Genomic DNA, 17,426 nt, shown 5'->3' on the forward strand with positions numbered 1-17,426 from the left:
AACTGTTGAGGACTCTTAATCATTTCCACAGAAGTTATAAACCAAGATAAACCACATGATCCCTTTGATTAGTGTTTTAGACCCTCTTCCACTTAGCAAATACCCCAGTTCCTTTCTTGCTCTGAAACTCCTGAGAACTACAAATGTTGACACTAGCCAGACATTATTGTCTCTAAATTCTTAAGACACCTCAAGAGTCACTTTATATAACCGTAACATTACATTATCGAACTATCTGGTGTAACAATTACATCGTATTATTTATTCGTAGTGTTTTGCTTTTTTATATACAATAAATTACATAGGAACAAGTAATAGGTTTATTCCATGCTGAAAAAAAGAAGAAAGAGAACACAACGTTTCAGCCGTGGAGCCTTCTTCAGGTGTGCATGGAATAAACCTATTACTTGTTCCTTTGCAGCCTACGCATGCTGACGCAGCTCCCCACCTGAACTACTACCAATAAATTACATGTTCATTAGATGCCAATTTAATAATACTTCCTCATTATCCTTTGAGTATAGGGTTATTTAGTTGTTTGTTGTTGTTACTACTTGTAAATATTTTAATATATAACAGATGTGATTATTTCACACTATGTAAAGCTGTTCTGTTGAAAACAATATTGTTCTGATATCTCATTCAGTGACTAGCACAAATAAATGAACTAGCATATACTGAACGTCCATGCCTTGCTATATACTGTAGGTGTTTGTTGTCCAATGCAACATGTTTTTGACCTGTTTGTTGCTGTATGAAGCTTTTTTCATTACCAAAAAATCTGTTTACTTCATAACCAATTCCGCTGAGATCATACTTTCTTAGTGGTTTTAATAATTGAACATCTTCCTTATTTTTAACATTATGTAGAGAAAACCTGTTGCCTATGTTTCAGTTGTTACAAAAGCAAAAAAAAACAAGGATACCATTTTTCCTGGCTGTAAAGCTTGAATACAGAGCTACATGATGGAAAAAAGGAGAGTGATCAAAAGATGTTTGTATTGCCTTGAGCATAGCAGAGCTCTGTTGTTCAGCAGTTTACATATTTTACATATTTTATTTTGTCAACTGCTATACTACATTAAGTTGACTAATTATCATGAACACGATAAGGCCTTGTGGTGTCAACTGTGTTTTTGTGTGAACATGTGTTTGTATTTTGAGAATTCTGTACTCTTAAGGTAACAATGAATAATAATGGACAGTTCTATTGTAAGCATGTAATGAGCTTTTACATTGAGAAAAAAGAATGGGGATTGAATTTTCTTTTTTTCATCTTACAGTTTTTGAACATAAAATTCATTTGACAAACCCAAGGATGTTTTTTTTTACAGTTTACAGGCAAATTCACCTCTGTTTGAGTGTACAGGTCAATAAGACTAGTTCAGTGAAACAGGAAAACAGAATCAGCAAAAGTCAAGCTTAAAGTGACATTGTATGACGAATAAATAAACACCAGAAATGTGGAGTGTTATCTGCTACATATCAGCAATATAAAAGAAACAAAGAATTCATTTCTTTAACTGTTGCTATTACTCTTTGGCATCAGCTACTAGTTTTACAAAGCATGATGGCTTTTCATTCACTTGTATGATGAAATTGAAATCTCTCCAGTTCTTGAACCACACAGCATTGTTTATTTTTTACAAGAACCTTATTACCATGTTTAAAAATCTCCCTTTGAAATCATAAAACAATAGATAGTTTCAGTGAGGCCAGTGGTGGTTTAGTCTGGAATCAGGCAGAGTTTGGAAGAAATGTGCTTACTGTACTGTATACTGTAGGCCTTGCGGTGTCAACAGCTTTTTTAAACGTTTTTGTGCAAAGACATGATTCTGTCAATCTTGATCTGTGACATCATCAAAGAGGCAATGTGACTGGACAGACCTAGAGAACTACAGGGAGCTCTTATGTATGCAAGACTGATAGAGTAATACCACTAAGGGCACCTGCTTTGTTAGTGAGCTCAGATGAAACACAAATTCAGTCATTGCTGGGGGCTACTGTATGAATGCAACTGCCATATAAATTTTACACCGCTCCTCTAAATCTAAGCCTTTCTTTGAGTGTGAGATACAGACATGGATTTAACACATGCTGAGATATGATAGTGAAAACATAGGAGACTATCTTAGTATGTTCATCCGTGAATGAACATAATGAATTCCTTGAAAATTTAAATCAACTTTGAAAATTGAAAAGTGAAAATTTGAAAACCGAAATTCACAATTCCAATTACTTTACATATAAAAACTTCCAATTGTCCCCATAGATTAGAAAATCATGCAGCATGCTTCTGTTTTATTTTTATTATATTTCTATATATATTTTATGAAAAGTTTTAAATATTTAACATATCTGATGGTCTTTAAATTACTTTACTAATTTTATCTATTTTGTATAAAATCACATCTAAAATAATTGGTGTCTGAACTGAAGTAATTCTAGATGAGACACCACAATCTATTGCTATGTATACAGTACATATTCATTAACATATGTATGGAGATCATACAAAAATCTATAAAGAAAATATAGTAACATCAATTCCTCATAGTATTATCGGTGTCAGTCACTTCACTTACTCTTACTCAAGTCTAGATCTCAGCTTCATTTTGGACACACATATATGTTATTCCTTATGCATTCACTACATACTCCTAAGGTTTGGCTGTATAATATTGAAAACAGAGAAAAGTATGATGTCTGATGTCTTTATGAACCCTGCAAAGTGAAAGCATTAAGTGTTTGCTTATACATAGAGATGTACTGTACACACTACTGACAAATGGAAAAAAAGTTGCAGAGTCTCAGGTTTGCAAGACATTCCTCATGCACACTAGCGTTGCTGAACACAGGACACAGCATGATCCAGTTGGTACAGTTGAATAGATTGCTTGTAGAGAGATTCTTTAAGTGAAAGATTGATGAGTGGGCCATCCAGATAAACAAGGACTCAACCTCAGCGTCATCACATCTGTTTGAGCTCTTTCATGTTTCCTGTGCCTATTAGATGTGCTCTTCATCAGGTTACACATTTTCTGGAGAACGTAGATGCTGCAGAATCAAAATGCTTTTTATGTTATACCTTATACTGAGTGAGTGTATTATAGTCATTCTTTTTTGTACTGTACAATTGTACTCGAAGGTTGGTGACTGATCTTTAAAATGTATCTCTTTTGTTAACATTACAGGTGGAGTTGAAGTGAGACCAAGTTGTTCAGGTATGTTTTTTTATTAGTGTATTTGTTTTTTCTGCTGTTTGATGTGAAATTCATGATGTTACTTAGTTCTGTAACTTTAGACTCTTGGATCCCAAAATATTCATGTCTGCAGTGTGAATAATTCATATATTTCATTATACAAAGATTACACTCAAGTATGGAACCAGTTTGGCTAATGTTTTGTACATCAATAAGACTTTGCAAACTTTTTTTCGCTCCAGAACAAAACCTGCTTTCCCAGTTCTGGAAGTACTGTATATCATAAAACTTTTAAGACAAAAGTAAAAAGTATCTTATAATCAATGTAAGATAATTTATAAAAAATATTAATACAAGCAGCTTGCGAATATTAGCCCATCATTACTGTGACAAAAATTCAAGGAATTTAAAACATTTTGGTAAAGGTATCGGCAATTCCTTCAGATGTTTGAAAGGATATCCTTAAATAATTACTGGCAAAGCAGGACGGAGAATTCAGATGCCTACTGTACAAGGATTAGAAATCTGAGACGTTTCACACATGCTGTAATAGTGCACAAAGGATTTGTCAAAAAAAACTGAAGATAAGAGATGTCTATGCATGACACTTTGCTGTTTGCAAAAAAACACTATTTGCAGGAAATACAGTTTTATCAGAAATATAAATCATTCATGAAGAATTCCATGGATTGATAAGATTAGAATACTGCTTTTACCAAGAATGGACCAGAAATATTCTAGAAATAGCCATTAATTAAGGAAACATTGTAACTGCAGTTAGACAATGCAGTGGAAGATGTATAATATGAGGTCACAGGTTCTACTAACATTCAAATGATACATGACAAGATGAATACAGGCACAGAAGAAAATGTTAGAATATAAGAACATGAAATGTAAAACGAGAGGATATCATTTGGCTTATGTTCTACAAAGTACAGGAATGTTCTACAAGGATGCCATCTGCTCATATGCTGATTAAGCAGAAGGTTTGCCTTCAATCACAATAATTATTCAATGCTAAGATTGCCCAGATCTCTTGAACAGGATGCAATACAGTACTAGATAACAGCCACAAATGTCTATAATAATAAGGTATAATAAAAGCCAAAAGGATGATGCACAAAATTGAAAGCAGAAGAACCTACATCAGGGGTCTCCAACCCTGCATTATAGAATAGTGTATTATATTTATAGTTTTTCAAGAGTCAGGTTTAATAATTCCTTTCCTTATGGCTTCATTCATGATAAAGTAGAATTACACTGCCATCATTTTCTGACCAGAGAAATACAAGAAGAAATATTTTTTCTCACTTAAATCCAGTTTTGGAAAACATGTTGGGGGAAATTTCACACTGCACTGAAATGTTTTGAACATCTGTCTGTAAGTACACCAGATGATTAACAGGACTGTGATACACAATTCATCTGAAATCAAAAGGTGTGTTAGACAGTTGATAGACTTCTGAATATGCCACCAATTAAGCAACATACATATTGTTTTGAAACTCACAGTATTACACAAATTCATGTCAAACACATTTGAGTTGCTCTCTCTTCTTATTTTTAAGTACAGCAGGACTAGCACGTCCCTTTCTTCAAGTACATCCAGAACGCATCAACATAGAGGAGTACACTGAAATTCGTTGTGAATCTGAAAGAGGAACACAATGTCATTTCTACACCGATCAGAGCACAGAGTCTTTCAGATCAGTGCCACATAGGTTTGGCACCTGTCAACTCACTGTATCTGGGAAGGAGATGCTAGGAAAGAGAACTCAACAGACTTCTGAGATCTTTCTGAGCTGCAGTGTTGAATTGAATATGGGGAATCAAATCCTTTCCTCACAGCGGAGTAAAGCTAAAATACTGAAGGTCGATGGTGAGTGGTGGAAAATTCACTCTCTGCACTTCATTGTCAGTTGGTTCTTGTTTTTGAGGTTCTTGGTCAAAGCAATACAAGTAGTATGGAACAGCTACTTGTCTCTTAAATCCAACCTTACACACCATTTCAGAATGGGGCATACCATAAAGTAACATGATTAAATAATTAAAATGATTAAAAAGTAAAATTGTATTAACAATTTTCTACTGCATTTTTTTTCAAAAAGCAACTGACTCCAACAGATTATTAAAGACCAGTCTTTTCCATCTCATTCCTTCTTTCGCGGTGTGTCTCCTATTGCGTTTTCAGGTCTCTTCCTGTGTATTGATGTGAGACTTCTCCTGTTTTGTTGACCGACAGATCAGTTTAAAGGGTTTCATATTCAAGTGGACCTCAAGCACATTGACAAAGAGGAGCATGTTACTGTTCGTTGTGAAGCTGAGAGAGGAACACACTGCCATTTCTACACGGATCTGAGCGATGCCCCTTTCAGAACTGTGCCATTCCGGGAAAAGTATAAAGTCTGTTTCCTCACTGTGTCTGGAAGGGAGCTGCTGAAAGGGAGAGGCAGTGGAACCAGCACTGAAGTCTTTGTGAGCTGTGCAGTTGAAGTGGTGAGAGCAGGCAATCGAGTTACTTCACAGCGCAGTGAAATCATAGGAATCAGGGTAGATGGTAAGAACCAGACTAATTTCATAATGTCCTTCACATTTTATTTGAGCAAATATTTATGTTTCCATGTTAATATTTCTAAATCCATCTCTGTGTACATTTGAGTGTGCAGGCTTTCATTAATATAATGGGATTTTTTCCCTTTTCTTTCATTTTATTTTCTTTCTTGCTTGCTTTTGCTTATACATTGGGTTGTGTGTGGCTCTTATCCTATGTTGATTAAAATCACAGGATTATAAGAAAGTTTAGAAACGAGATGAAACCATTCAGCACATCTTGTTGGGAGTTTCTAGTTAATTGATCCAAAGATCTCATCTAGTTGTTTCCTGGAATGAAACTTCAACAAATTGACTGGGTAGCTTGTTCTACAGCATACTCCCACACCCCTTTGGGAAAGATGCCTCCTGTTCTCAGTTTTAAATGCACTTTGTAAAGTTCCCACTTGTGTCCTCTGGTTCATGTTTCATTCTGTTTTTTTCTGAAGCAGTCCACTGGGTTGACTTGTCAAAGACTGTGAGGTTTTCGATTCCATGTATCTCTGTTCAAGACTAAAATGTTTCAGTTCTTTAAGCAGTCAGTACTGGACATTCCCTTAAGCCCTGGAAATGTATCTGATTGCTCTTCTCTGGACTGATTCCAGAGCAGCAATAGTTTTCCGTTACATGGCAAACAGAATTGTACACAAAATTCTAATTGAGGTCTTACTACCGTGATAAACATTTTTCACAAAACATCCCTATTTTAAAATGATAATTATTTATTGCCTTTTAAATTTGCTTATTCATGCATTGTCTAGATGACGTTGATATAAACACATCAAAAGCTGAAATAAAGTACTTTTCTAGTCCATCTTTCACGGAAGTCACCTCTCTTTTACAATGTGCTTATCCAAAGCTCAACATACTGTAGCACACCCGTGCATGTTCGAATTTCAATAGGCTGTGATGGTGCAGGGATGACTGGTGAGCTGGTTGAGCTGATTGAAGTCACAGTTACAACCTGTACTCAGGTTTAGTGTCATGAAGATCATCAATGCTTTGGCCAAGCTTTTCTACTCTTCTCCTTGATGATGTGCTTGAATATTATCAGCTCATGTACAGTATACTTAAAAATGGCTTTTGGTGATTTCCATTCTGGGCAATGTGGCTTGAATGTGGGAATACACTAATCATTTTCTGGGGTATTCTTACAGGTGTTCCAGATGTCACAGAATCACATATCACTGCAAAAAGCCCTGGTGAGTGTCATTTTTGGAAGACAAAGAGGGTGTAGGTATTTCCTTATTCATCTGCCCTTCCATTCAAACAGAGATTATTACAGAGATTATGTTGCTGTGGTGTTAGATGGGTCTGCAGTAATTCATCCATAAATTACTTAGTGGCTTTTCCTTATTGTTTTGAAGATGTTACTGGGACACAATCCACAACAAACAGTCATGGTGAGTTATCATTCAGATATGAACCCTAAACGAACCTTTTAGCACATTTTTGTATAGTTGTACCTTTTAGCTTTGCCATGATATTAAATTTCCCCATAGTAATTTGTCTCAAATGCCCACAACAGCTAGATCCTGATACTTGATCCCGGTGATATGTTGTGCCTTTTCCTTTCCATCCTGAAAATCATTTTTATAAAAATATTCTGACTTTTACATAATGGCTACATGACAGAGGGAATTAAATTTCGAGGGAGGCAAATTGCCACATTTCAAAAGGGATAAATTAGTGCCTAGGAACAATTGTCATGGTGATTCAGTCGAGCACATTGTCAGCATGATGAACTGTTGATGAGACCAATTAACATGTGGGATATTGATGTAATTTACAGATTACCATGTCTGGATGAGGATGAGATCTCATGCAATATTGCTGTTCATGTTAATATCAATGTGCTCTCATACAAATGTGTTGTGAATTTCATTTTCCTATTATTGCCCAAATATGTACTTCCTTGTCATTTTCTTGCAGTTTTGTTTTCAGGAAAATTTCCTGAGATTGTCACTGGGGGGGCAGGTGGTGGACTGCTCTTTCTCATGACAGTAGGAGTTGTGACATTCCTCTGCTTCAGTGCGTTGATGGTTTTTGTTAGCAGTATTCTGTGTCCTTTTAGAGTGAGCTGCTCTTGTAACTGATAGATTGAAAACATCCTTTAGCTTCTTGTAGCACAAAAAACATAAAACATAGTTTTATTTTTTGGTTGGCAAGAATTAAATTGTTTATGTAACTGATACAGTAAAATGCATTCTGATTTAATAACAATAACAATAACAAGCAGATTTGTATTTTCTATTTTCATGAATATGCTTCCATAAATATCAGTAGTAACTTAATACTTAGAACACAGTATAACACAAACATAATTTCTGATACTGTATTTAAAGATTATGACGACCATTTAAAAATGTTTTTTTTAAACAAACAAAATGCACAATTTGTCTTAAAAACTATTGATATTTTTCAGAGAGAAAAAAACAGGACAATGAGAGGTGAGTCAGACTTCTAATACAGGGGTACCCAACCCTTGCACTGGGGTGCTTCACACCCAATAATCTGATTAATTTGACCTCTTGGTTTGCCCTTCTGAAACATGTGTTGGTTTGCCTTTTATTTACTTTGCTTTGGAAGTGACTTAAAATCTCAATTTCAATCTTCCACCACAATCCAATCACCTTTTTGGCTAAAATGAAAACCAACAGGTGGGTTTGTCCCAAAGACCAGGGTTGGGCACCCCTGTAGCTGAAGATACTTTTACTGTTCTTGGGACACAGACCTCTCTCCTTTCAGGGTATGGGTTGTCATAGCATGATCATAAATCGATTGCATCTACACATACATGTCTCAAATCCTCTTTAAAAAATGACAAAAATACTTTGTGGCTCTTAAAAGCCATTATGGATCTGTTTCATGCCAAATTTGGTCAACTGGAGGATGCCCAAGACTGTTTGCTATAATAATTTTACATTTTCAAAGGCGCTTTATCAAGTAGTGATTACAGATGCATACTGTATGTGATCAGTAAATCCTAGATTCTTCCTCTTCTGCAGGGATACAGAGCATGAGACCAACTGTCCAGAGACTGGCGCTTGTAAGTACTGTATGCCTAAAACTATTACAATTTAAAAAACGAATCATTGGACGTAAGTTATGTACAGACGTACTCTAAAGCAAACTTTAAAATCACATATTTGTTTTTTTAAACAGATCCCAGCATTAAAGAAGAATGGATTTCAATGGTAAACAAATGAATGCTCGAGTTCTAACTAAATATCTAACTAAATATGTTACGCATATATTGTGAACAAGTATAGTTAGACTAGGCAACAGAATGGTTTAAACATCTAGAATCATTCAGTGTTTTAACACTGTTTGTGATAGGTACTATTTAGACACATTGGCCTTGTTATTTCAGAAAATTCAAGGATATGTTGCTGATGTTCCTACAGTATGCTGTGAAGCACTGGTGCAGTATTAAAACCTTAAGTGACTCGTTTCTGTGCTCACTTCTGCAGGAGCAGCAGGAAAGAGAAAATGAAGTGTGTTACGCCACTGTGAAACTAAAAGTGCCAAAGAAAGTGGTCCCAGTGGTACAATTTGATGAAACATCTGAGTACGCCACTGTAAGAATACACCGAGAGGCTACAGGAGCACCAGAGGAGGGATTCCTGTCTTCAGTCACAGAATAAAGAAGATTTACAAACTGGGAAATAGGGAAAATAGGCATTTCTTCATTTCTTAATGCTTTATTGTTTCTGCACCAGTGTACCTTTCCTTTTTATTCCACTGTTTTTGGACTCTGAAGGTAGTGTGTGTCATATTTTTACATAGACTCCCTCCTCTGAATGCATGGACACTGCTTAATTACTTGAGTTAATGAAGTGAAAAATGTACTGTATGACACACTGAGTATTGTGTGTCCTCACTTAAGCTATGTGGTATAAACTAAAAAGAAAATTACACCAGGTGTTAAATGACCCTTTTTATAATATATTGCTTTTACCGTTTATGGTTGTGGAGCTACTGTATCTGTGATAAATTGATCTTCTTTACTTTAAATGGGAACAAATAACTCTAAAAGTAGAGGAATAGAGCAGTGTCCATCAAAACTGGTTCATACTGTAAGTGCCAAAAAGGCCTGATGCTTTCACTACACCTGAGTTTTTAAATATGGGAATTGAACTAATTGCTAATTAATTAAATTAACTAACCTTTCCTACTTTATGTAGCTGGTTATCAGAAAAACATTAAATTGGCTTGAGTTGCCCAACATAAAATGCAATACCAATCAAATTCAACTTGTAGGAGGTTCGTGCAACATAATGACACATTAGTAAAAGTAAGGATTTTAACCTTGGTTTCCTATCTGAGTTCCACTCCTTCCATATTAAATTCATATTATACTGTACAAATGTAAGTAATGATTGATTATAGCATGTAAATCATGTATTGGTGCAATAATAGCACACAGATGATTTTGTTTGCTCTAATATATTGTCAGCTACAAGCTACTGTTCAAAGACTTTTCTACAGATAAATAACCTGTATGTTTTCCACAACATCCCATTTTAAGCTGTGCACAATTGCAACTTAATGAAAAAAGAGGTTCCCAATAAACGGCAGCTCATTTTGTAAAAGCTGTTCAGTACTGTCTGAGATAATGCTGTTCTGCACATTCAGTCTGAGGTTATAGATCTCAATATAGAATTCAGTGTTGGGCTGGCTCAGTTTTGGGTGAGTCTTCCAGTGAGTGCTATGGCATTTTCATGATGGAAAACAAAAAAACCCTCAATAACAGAGCAACTCCAGGCTGCAGAACTTCAATATTAAAGCAATGGCTAAATGGCCTTCACCTTGCCTTTGTCTGTTGTTCCGAAAGACAACTACTGTAGGTGTTCCCAATATTTCAAGAGATGTCACCCCACAACATTATACATGGTCCTTTCCTCCAGTATCTTTTTACATAATAGGCATCACTAAGGTCAGGGTTCTCAAACTCAGGTCCTGGAGGACCTTGTGTCTTCTGGGTTTTGTTCCAAGATGAGCAGTCAATCAAACAATTAACTTAATTATTTTCTAAATCAGACATGTATAAGATTGTTCACTCCTCAGAGCCTGGTAAGGAGCATTACAATAATGCAGTTAATTAAATTAAATTAGTTTCTTGATCATGTTGGGTAACCTTACACCAGCACATGGATAAAGGCCTGATGACATTGTCCTTTTAGAGTGTGAAGAGACACTAGTCTCCCCTTCAATTCACTTTCATTTATGTAGAGCGCCTTTCAGAGCAAGTTATCACAGAGGTTATACAATATTATACAGTAAGTCACGGACATTAGTGTAAGTGGATATAAAGTAATTTGGTGTATCACAGAGTAACCATAAGCCTCAGAGGACAGAAAAACAAAAAAAACACCAGTAGGAGAAAAATAATCCCTGGGGGTCCAAGATCAGACGGTCCCCCCCCCTCCAGGCAATAGCTGTGTGTAATGAGGCAGTATTTGAATGACAGCACATACAGTTCTGTGAACTTTTTTAGGAGAGGCTGTGCTTGTTCTATTGGTTGAAGTTGGAGTAACTGTATATTGAATGGATGGTTTGTATGGCTCTAGAAGACCAGAAGACAGTCATGTGAATTAAAGCGGAAGAAGGTTCAAGCTCACATCAGCTTTGGATAAGCAGCTGGGGGGACTGCCGGCAGCACTGCTTGCTTCTTGAGGACATTAGATCAGTCCTGTGGAATGGTGAACTCTGAAATGTGCAGATACTGTACCAGCAGCAGGCACATACCTGCATCAATACCCTCCAGAGCTTTAATTTATTAGAACTAAGATGTAATGTTTTTGACCTTTTAAAAATGTGACCTGGCTATGTGACACACAAGAGTTCTTAAATATCACCCTCTGTATTACTACAGGTATGCTCGTCATTTGATTGTAACATGCAGTCTGTCTTCTACTAGCTCATATTTCTGAAATTCACACAGCATGGTAATCCCATGCTACATGACAATCAGCTATGAATACAGGCATAACAGTTTTAAAACCAAGTAGTTTAGATCTTTTCCATTTGTTTCTGTAATAATTTTAGATAGCGCTGATAAATTATACCTTGGGCATTTATGTTGTGTTTTGATATATTGTGTATTCCTTTTGGAATTGAGCTGAATATTGAGTTGAAAGTACAGTAAAAGCAAGCTATTAAAATTACCACTTAAGAATTGGTAAACATTGCCTTCCTTACAATGAGGCATGCACAGTGAATTTAGGAACACTATTATTTTCAAAAAAGAAATTTCTGATCCATTTATCTACAGTATTTATGCAAATGACAAGAAGTCATGGTTGTGAAGATACAATAAAAAGGGTGAACACAAGATACATTACACTGCCTACTAAATAAGTAAGTCAGATTTTTGGACCATACATAAAAACAGATTATATGATTGTAGTTTTACATAGGTTTTTGTGAAAGCATAATTAAGCTATTTATGGACAAGGAAAAGCAGCAAGCATGAAAAGAATGATCTGCTGACGTCCTTTCTTAAGGTGTTCATGAGAAAATCCAGAGTTCTCTTTTTTACACCAGAAAATTATCGATGTACTGATACATTTACTGTATACACCTTGACCCTTGTCCTCAATTTCTCTTTCATATCTCTGTACAAGTGCTCTTGTACATTATTGTCAAATGCTTCTATTTGTCAAAGACAAAAAGATAATTGGGAATTCCAATGAACAACACTGAAGTCTGAATTTTTCATTTTCTGTAAACTGTACATATTCTTAATTCTTATTATAGTTGTTGTGCTTCTCCTCAGATAAAGCATATTGGTCTAATGGATAAAGTGATAAAACTGTTTACCAATTGATAAACAGATTCTCTGTACTTGAGTTTGTTCATCCTAAAGATCGATTGAACAAGGGCAAGAACTAGGAATCAATCAGATTTCTCGAGACATGTAAGCTACAGAGTGAGAATGTTTATTTCTGCAGCTCTCCGAAGGTCACTGGAATTACAGAATTAAGCAAAGCCTTTCAATATATTCTTTCAGTGAACAGTATTACAGACAATGGTAAAAATTAAAAATCAGTCCGAAAAATATGAGAAAAAAGATTAGGTCAGGGAGCTAAAATTAAATAGAAACCGTATATATATATCTAAATCTAGTATTTATAAAATATAAAACATAGTAAAACAAAGTAAAAACAGTACAAATTAAAATCCAGTGCAAAAAAAATCCAAAAAGACAAGAAGAACATTAAGTATGACCCTGTAAGATTTTAATAGTGATGATGTCTGATATGATTCCTCTTTTCCTTCAATCAATAGGTAGTGAAGACAGTGAAACAAGAATAAACTACTACTAAAATGAAAGACATTAAAACTTTAAAAAGTATATTTTAGGTCGATGGTTTATGTTTCTATTGTACAAACGTATTTATTAGAAATAAAATGACAATATCCAACCTAAAACATCAAGCAGTGCAATACAGTAAGTTTAAGGTTGTGTTATTTGGCTTGACTTGTGTTCATTTCTGGTCATAAGATGAATTAAGACACATTAAGCACCACAACACTGTTCAGTGTGAGCTTGTTTTCAAGTTTCCTGTGTGTGTTAGATGTGCAGTTCCACATCGTAAATTACACATTCTCTGAAGTCAGATCATCCCTCACTTTTCTGCTGTAGGACCATGAAACTCTTTATATTGTTTCTTACACTGAGTAAGTAATTTACAATTACTAACTACTCACTGTTTCTACCTGATATTTAAGCAATATAACATTTGTTGTTTGTTCTATTTCCTTTAATATTATTATTTATTATTTGTTATGCAGTGGGGTTTCAGGTGTGTCCAGGGTGGTCAGGTATGTTATTTATTTTCATATTTTTGTGATGAAGCTGTTCTAAAGATAATAAAAGTGTATAGAATTTAGAATTTTTACTGACTGGAGGATTTTCAGGTCCTTTTCATTAACAACAATCCTTAAACAATCCTTAATCCTAGGTTTATACTGGTGGCATCTTCCAAGGAACAAATCTAATAAAAGACAAAAAGATACACAATGTAGAGTATAAATATGTTTGAAACATTCTTGGGAGTAAGACAAACAAGAGCACATTTTACTGTCATATGAATGCATTACCAATTGCAATGTAACATTTTAAAATATCTGATTGAGGTCTCTTTTAATTAATTAATTGACTAAAACTTAATTAATATATGTTGCACAGCATAGAAATGCTTTGAAAGTAATTCCAAGAGTTTTTTTTTACTCAACCTTCCTTGTGATATGTTTGCAATGCAGTAAATAGATTAAATACAAACACGATGACTTGGAGAATGAATTCATATCAATTCAGGTGAATTTTAGATTCTCTGGAAAAGAAAACAAGCACAGAGTGACACTTTGTCAATAAGCTTAACATCAAGAAATGTACCACACACCTGGATGTTGTACAGTATATATTGTATTCATGGGGGACTACCAATTTATTTTTAAACAAATTCATGACAAGAGTAACCCTTCCTTCAAGGGAAATACTGTAGATTAATTTAATCGATTAACAACACTTAATTCATGCCTTATACCATTAAACAACTTTACTTGTTGCATGTAAACTCAGCAATGTAAACTCACTCATCCTTAACTATACAACATTTTGTAATTTTTAATAAATATTAATGAAATTACATTGTCAGCACCTTTCATGCAGTGCAAAGTTTATTTAAGTACTTGACTTGACCTAAATTCCTTGCTTTTAATTAAAATACATTTTAATTGATGTGATTGCTGAACATTTTTTTGTAGTAACAGACCTACTTCTACAACCTCTTATTGAGCTGGACCAAGAGCAGGTTGATATAGAAGACTATGCCAGAGCTCGCTGTGAATCTGACAGTGGAAGACAATGTCATTTCTACATTGATCAGAGTCCAAACCCTTTCAAATCAACAGCGCACAGTTTTGGTGTCTGTCAGCTCACTGTGTATGTCAATGAGCTGCTAGAAAACAAAACTCGTCAGGATAAAATGGAGATCTTTCTAAGCTGCGCTGTTGAAACTCTAATTGTGAACCAAACATTTATCTCAAAGCGAAGTGGGATGAAAAAACTAGAAGTATTTGGTGAGTCCTTTTTCTATTTTTAATATTGAGTCAAAATAATTTTGACTAAATAGCCAAGGATTGATTTCTGAATATCTCAGACACCTCATCATAGTGCTAGAGACATTCTGCCGCAAATTCATAAAAATACTTGTGTTACCATTTGAACCTCTAAAAATATTATTAGTTTTATTCATATTTACACGTACTGTATATAGTACAGTATTATTGATTTTCCTCAATAATAGATTAAGGTGATTGATTATATCAGCATTTTATACTCAAATATTAATGTTTCCACTTGTCTACCTGTAGTACAACAGACCCCAGAATGGAGGATAGACAGAGACAGCTTTTTCTGCCTCAAAAATAATGGACTGCTCAATCATAATTTAAGGCTTTTTCTCTGTTATGTAGATTGTTCAATATTTGCTGATTAAAAATCTAAGTCATTGAATTCTGTTGTTTTTTTCTGAGAGACAAGTTTGGTAGTCTTTCTATCGATGTGGACATGGAACATATAAAAAAAGAGACAATCGTTACAGTTCGCTGTGAAGCTGAAAGAGGAACACACTGCCATTTTTACACTGATGAGAGCAGAGCTCCTTTCAGAACAGTGCCCTTCAGGGAAGAGTTTAAAGTCTGTCTCCTCACGGTGACTGGATGGGAGCTGCTAGGACAGAGGAGGAAGGGGACTGGGACCGAGGTCTTCCTGAGCTGTGCTGCTGAACTGACCACAGAGGGGCGATCAGTTTCTTCAGGGCGCAGCAGAGCCATCAGGATCCAGGTGGAGAGTAAGAACCATTTTAATTACAATTCTTTGTAATATCAAGAGTGGTGTGGAAAATCATGAGAATACCCAATTGCTTATTAAATGTGTTTGCTGAAAAGAGCATGAAATTCTAAGTTTCTTTTAATGTATTTCATATTAAAGTCTATTCACATGCAGACAAGTGCAGAATGTTGTATGTATATAAAAAAACAAACAAAAATGAGAAAATACTGATCTAACGAGGCTAATTCTCAGTAAGACTTGGTTGTTTATGCAGCCATTTACATCTTCTTGGGAACCAGAGGAAGAAATAAACTGTTGAAATATAATTAAGAGCATAGGATTTAAATCAAGGAGTATTATTTTGCTTTTGTACAATACACCAGCGAAACCCTTCCTAGAACGAATGTAGTTGTGGTCTAATATTAAAAAAAATGTTGTTGCTCTGGAATCAGTCCATAGGGGAGGTACCATAGGTACATTTCAGGGCTTAAAGAATGTCAACGCTGACAGAACAAATTGAACTGAAGCTTTTGTAGTCTTGAACAGAAGACCATGAAGAGACTGGATTATAGTACTTAAAAGCCTCAAAGGCATTGCCAGTGTCAACCCAGTGGACTTCTCCAGCATCAACAGTGAAACTGGAACCAGAGGAACATGTTGAAATTATGTGAAAGTACGTTTACATCCAAGAACTTTACCCAATGGGTTGTGGCTTTGCAGAACAAGCTATCTAGACATCTTGACCTCAGCAACCTGGCTTCTTTCAAAACACAATTGGCTGAAATCCCCCAATCCAGTAGCTACTAACTACCAGAAAGCTATATGAGCTGAATGGCCTTCTAGGACTGTCAATTGATTTGCCTCATTTGCCTTTTTATGCTCTTATCTCTATTTACATAGATCATATGGCTGCATCTCAGCAGTATAAAGCCAGTTTCATTCCCCACAGAAGAATCTTTATTTCAGGGCCATAGGTCCTTTTAATACACAAGATACTATGGCTGAAACTCATCACCTTTCCTCAAACTCAAATCCTGTTTTAGGTGTTTTGACCCTGTTGTATATGAGTCATGTTCTCCCCACAGAACAAAAGTTTAATTGACTACTGTATGTGGATTATTACAGTACCTTTCCTGTCAAAAATCTCTTGGTGTCATTCTTTATGTATATACTGTATACTGCATATTTGCTTATCCAAAGTTATTAATAAAGCTTTTATAGCTTATACTGTATATATATTTTTTTCTCCACCACGTATTTACTAGAGCATTAAAAGTATCCTTTGTATCCTAAACTGCTTGAATATTTTTTAGGAAATCATCAGTTGTTGATGTATGAGAGAGTCACCAATGTTATTGTCTGTTCTATAGATCCAGAAGAGAGTGAGCCAACAAGCAATCGTGAGTAACAGTGCCCCTGCCACAATGTGATTTTCTATATTATTATATTAAAAAAGATTTTATCTGCCATCACGTACAAGTGTTGCTCTTATTTCAGGTACTACACAATCAAAAGCCTTCAATGTAGGGTTACAAAGACACTTAATATGTTTCAAACATCTGCTAGTTTCAGTTTTATCTAAATAAATCATCTAAAGCATTTGACATCCCCAATGTACTGTAAACAATTAATCTGTTTTATATTGAACCTATGATAACGTTTGTTGAGTTCGATTTCTCTTTTTAATAGTATGTCAAACAATTTTCTGGTAACAAATAGTATTGATCAGATATTATTTGAATACTCCAAATCGATTTGACTTATTGGTCTAATTAATGATTGATTTA

At 35.1% G+C, this 17,426-nt stretch overlaps 2 protein-coding genes across 2 annotated transcripts; both read left to right on the plus strand.

Moving 5' to 3' along the window:
• Nucleotides 1-3,013: 3,013 nt before the first annotated feature.
• LOC148839325 (uncharacterized) lies at nt 3,014-10,390 on the plus strand. The gene is made up of 10 exons (XM_088908379.1): nt 3,014-3,098; nt 3,195-3,224; nt 5,449-5,763; nt 6,953-6,997; nt 7,163-7,198; nt 7,728-7,826; nt 8,221-8,245; nt 8,804-8,844; nt 8,961-8,992; nt 9,269-10,390. The coding sequence occupies exons 1-10, from the start codon at nt 3,014-3,016 to the stop codon at nt 9,440-9,442; spliced, it is 882 nt and encodes a 293-aa protein (XP_088764505.1). The 3' UTR covers nt 9,443-10,390.
• A 450-nt stretch (nt 10,391-10,840) lies between these two features.
• LOC148839326 (uncharacterized) lies at nt 10,841-17,047 on the plus strand. The gene is made up of 4 exons (XM_088935687.1): nt 10,841-10,871; nt 14,571-14,885; nt 15,344-15,658; nt 17,010-17,047. The coding sequence occupies exons 1-4, from the start codon at nt 10,841-10,843 to the stop codon at nt 17,045-17,047; spliced, it is 699 nt and encodes a 232-aa protein (XP_088791813.1).
• The last annotated feature ends 379 nt before the right edge of the window (nt 17,048-17,426 follow it).

Source organism: Atractosteus spatula, chromosome 2, assembly GCF_055471065.1.
Source record: "Atractosteus spatula isolate fAtrSpa1 chromosome 2, fAtrSpa1.hap1, whole genome shotgun sequence".
Classification (NCBI taxonomy): domain Eukaryota; kingdom Metazoa; phylum Chordata; class Actinopteri; order Semionotiformes; family Lepisosteidae; genus Atractosteus; species Atractosteus spatula.

What these genes read in the sequence shown, in the direction of transcription:
- LOC148839325 (XM_088908379.1), top strand. Translation starts at nt 3,014, where the DNA reads ATGTGCTCTTCATCAGGTTACACATTTTCTGGAGAACGTAGATGCTGC. An exon ending in CATAGGAATCAGGGTAGATG is followed by an intron (nt 5,764 to 6,952) that starts GTAAGAACCAGA and finishes GTATTCTTACAG; the next exon opens with GTGTTCCAGATGTCACAGAA. An exon ending in TATCACTGCAAAAAGCCCTG is followed by an intron (nt 6,998 to 7,162) that starts GTGAGTGTCATT and finishes ATTGTTTTGAAG; the next exon opens with ATGTTACTGGGACACAATCC.
- LOC148839326 (XM_088935687.1), top strand. Translation starts at nt 10,841, where the DNA reads ATGTATAAGATTGTTCACTCCTCAGAGCCTG. An exon ending in TGTTCACTCCTCAGAGCCTG is followed by an intron (nt 10,872 to 14,570) that starts GTAAGGAGCATT and finishes ATTTTTTTGTAG; the next exon opens with TAACAGACCTACTTCTACAA. An exon ending in CATCAGGATCCAGGTGGAGA is followed by an intron (nt 15,659 to 17,009) that starts GTAAGAACCATT and finishes TCTGTTCTATAG; the next exon opens with ATCCAGAAGAGAGTGAGCCA.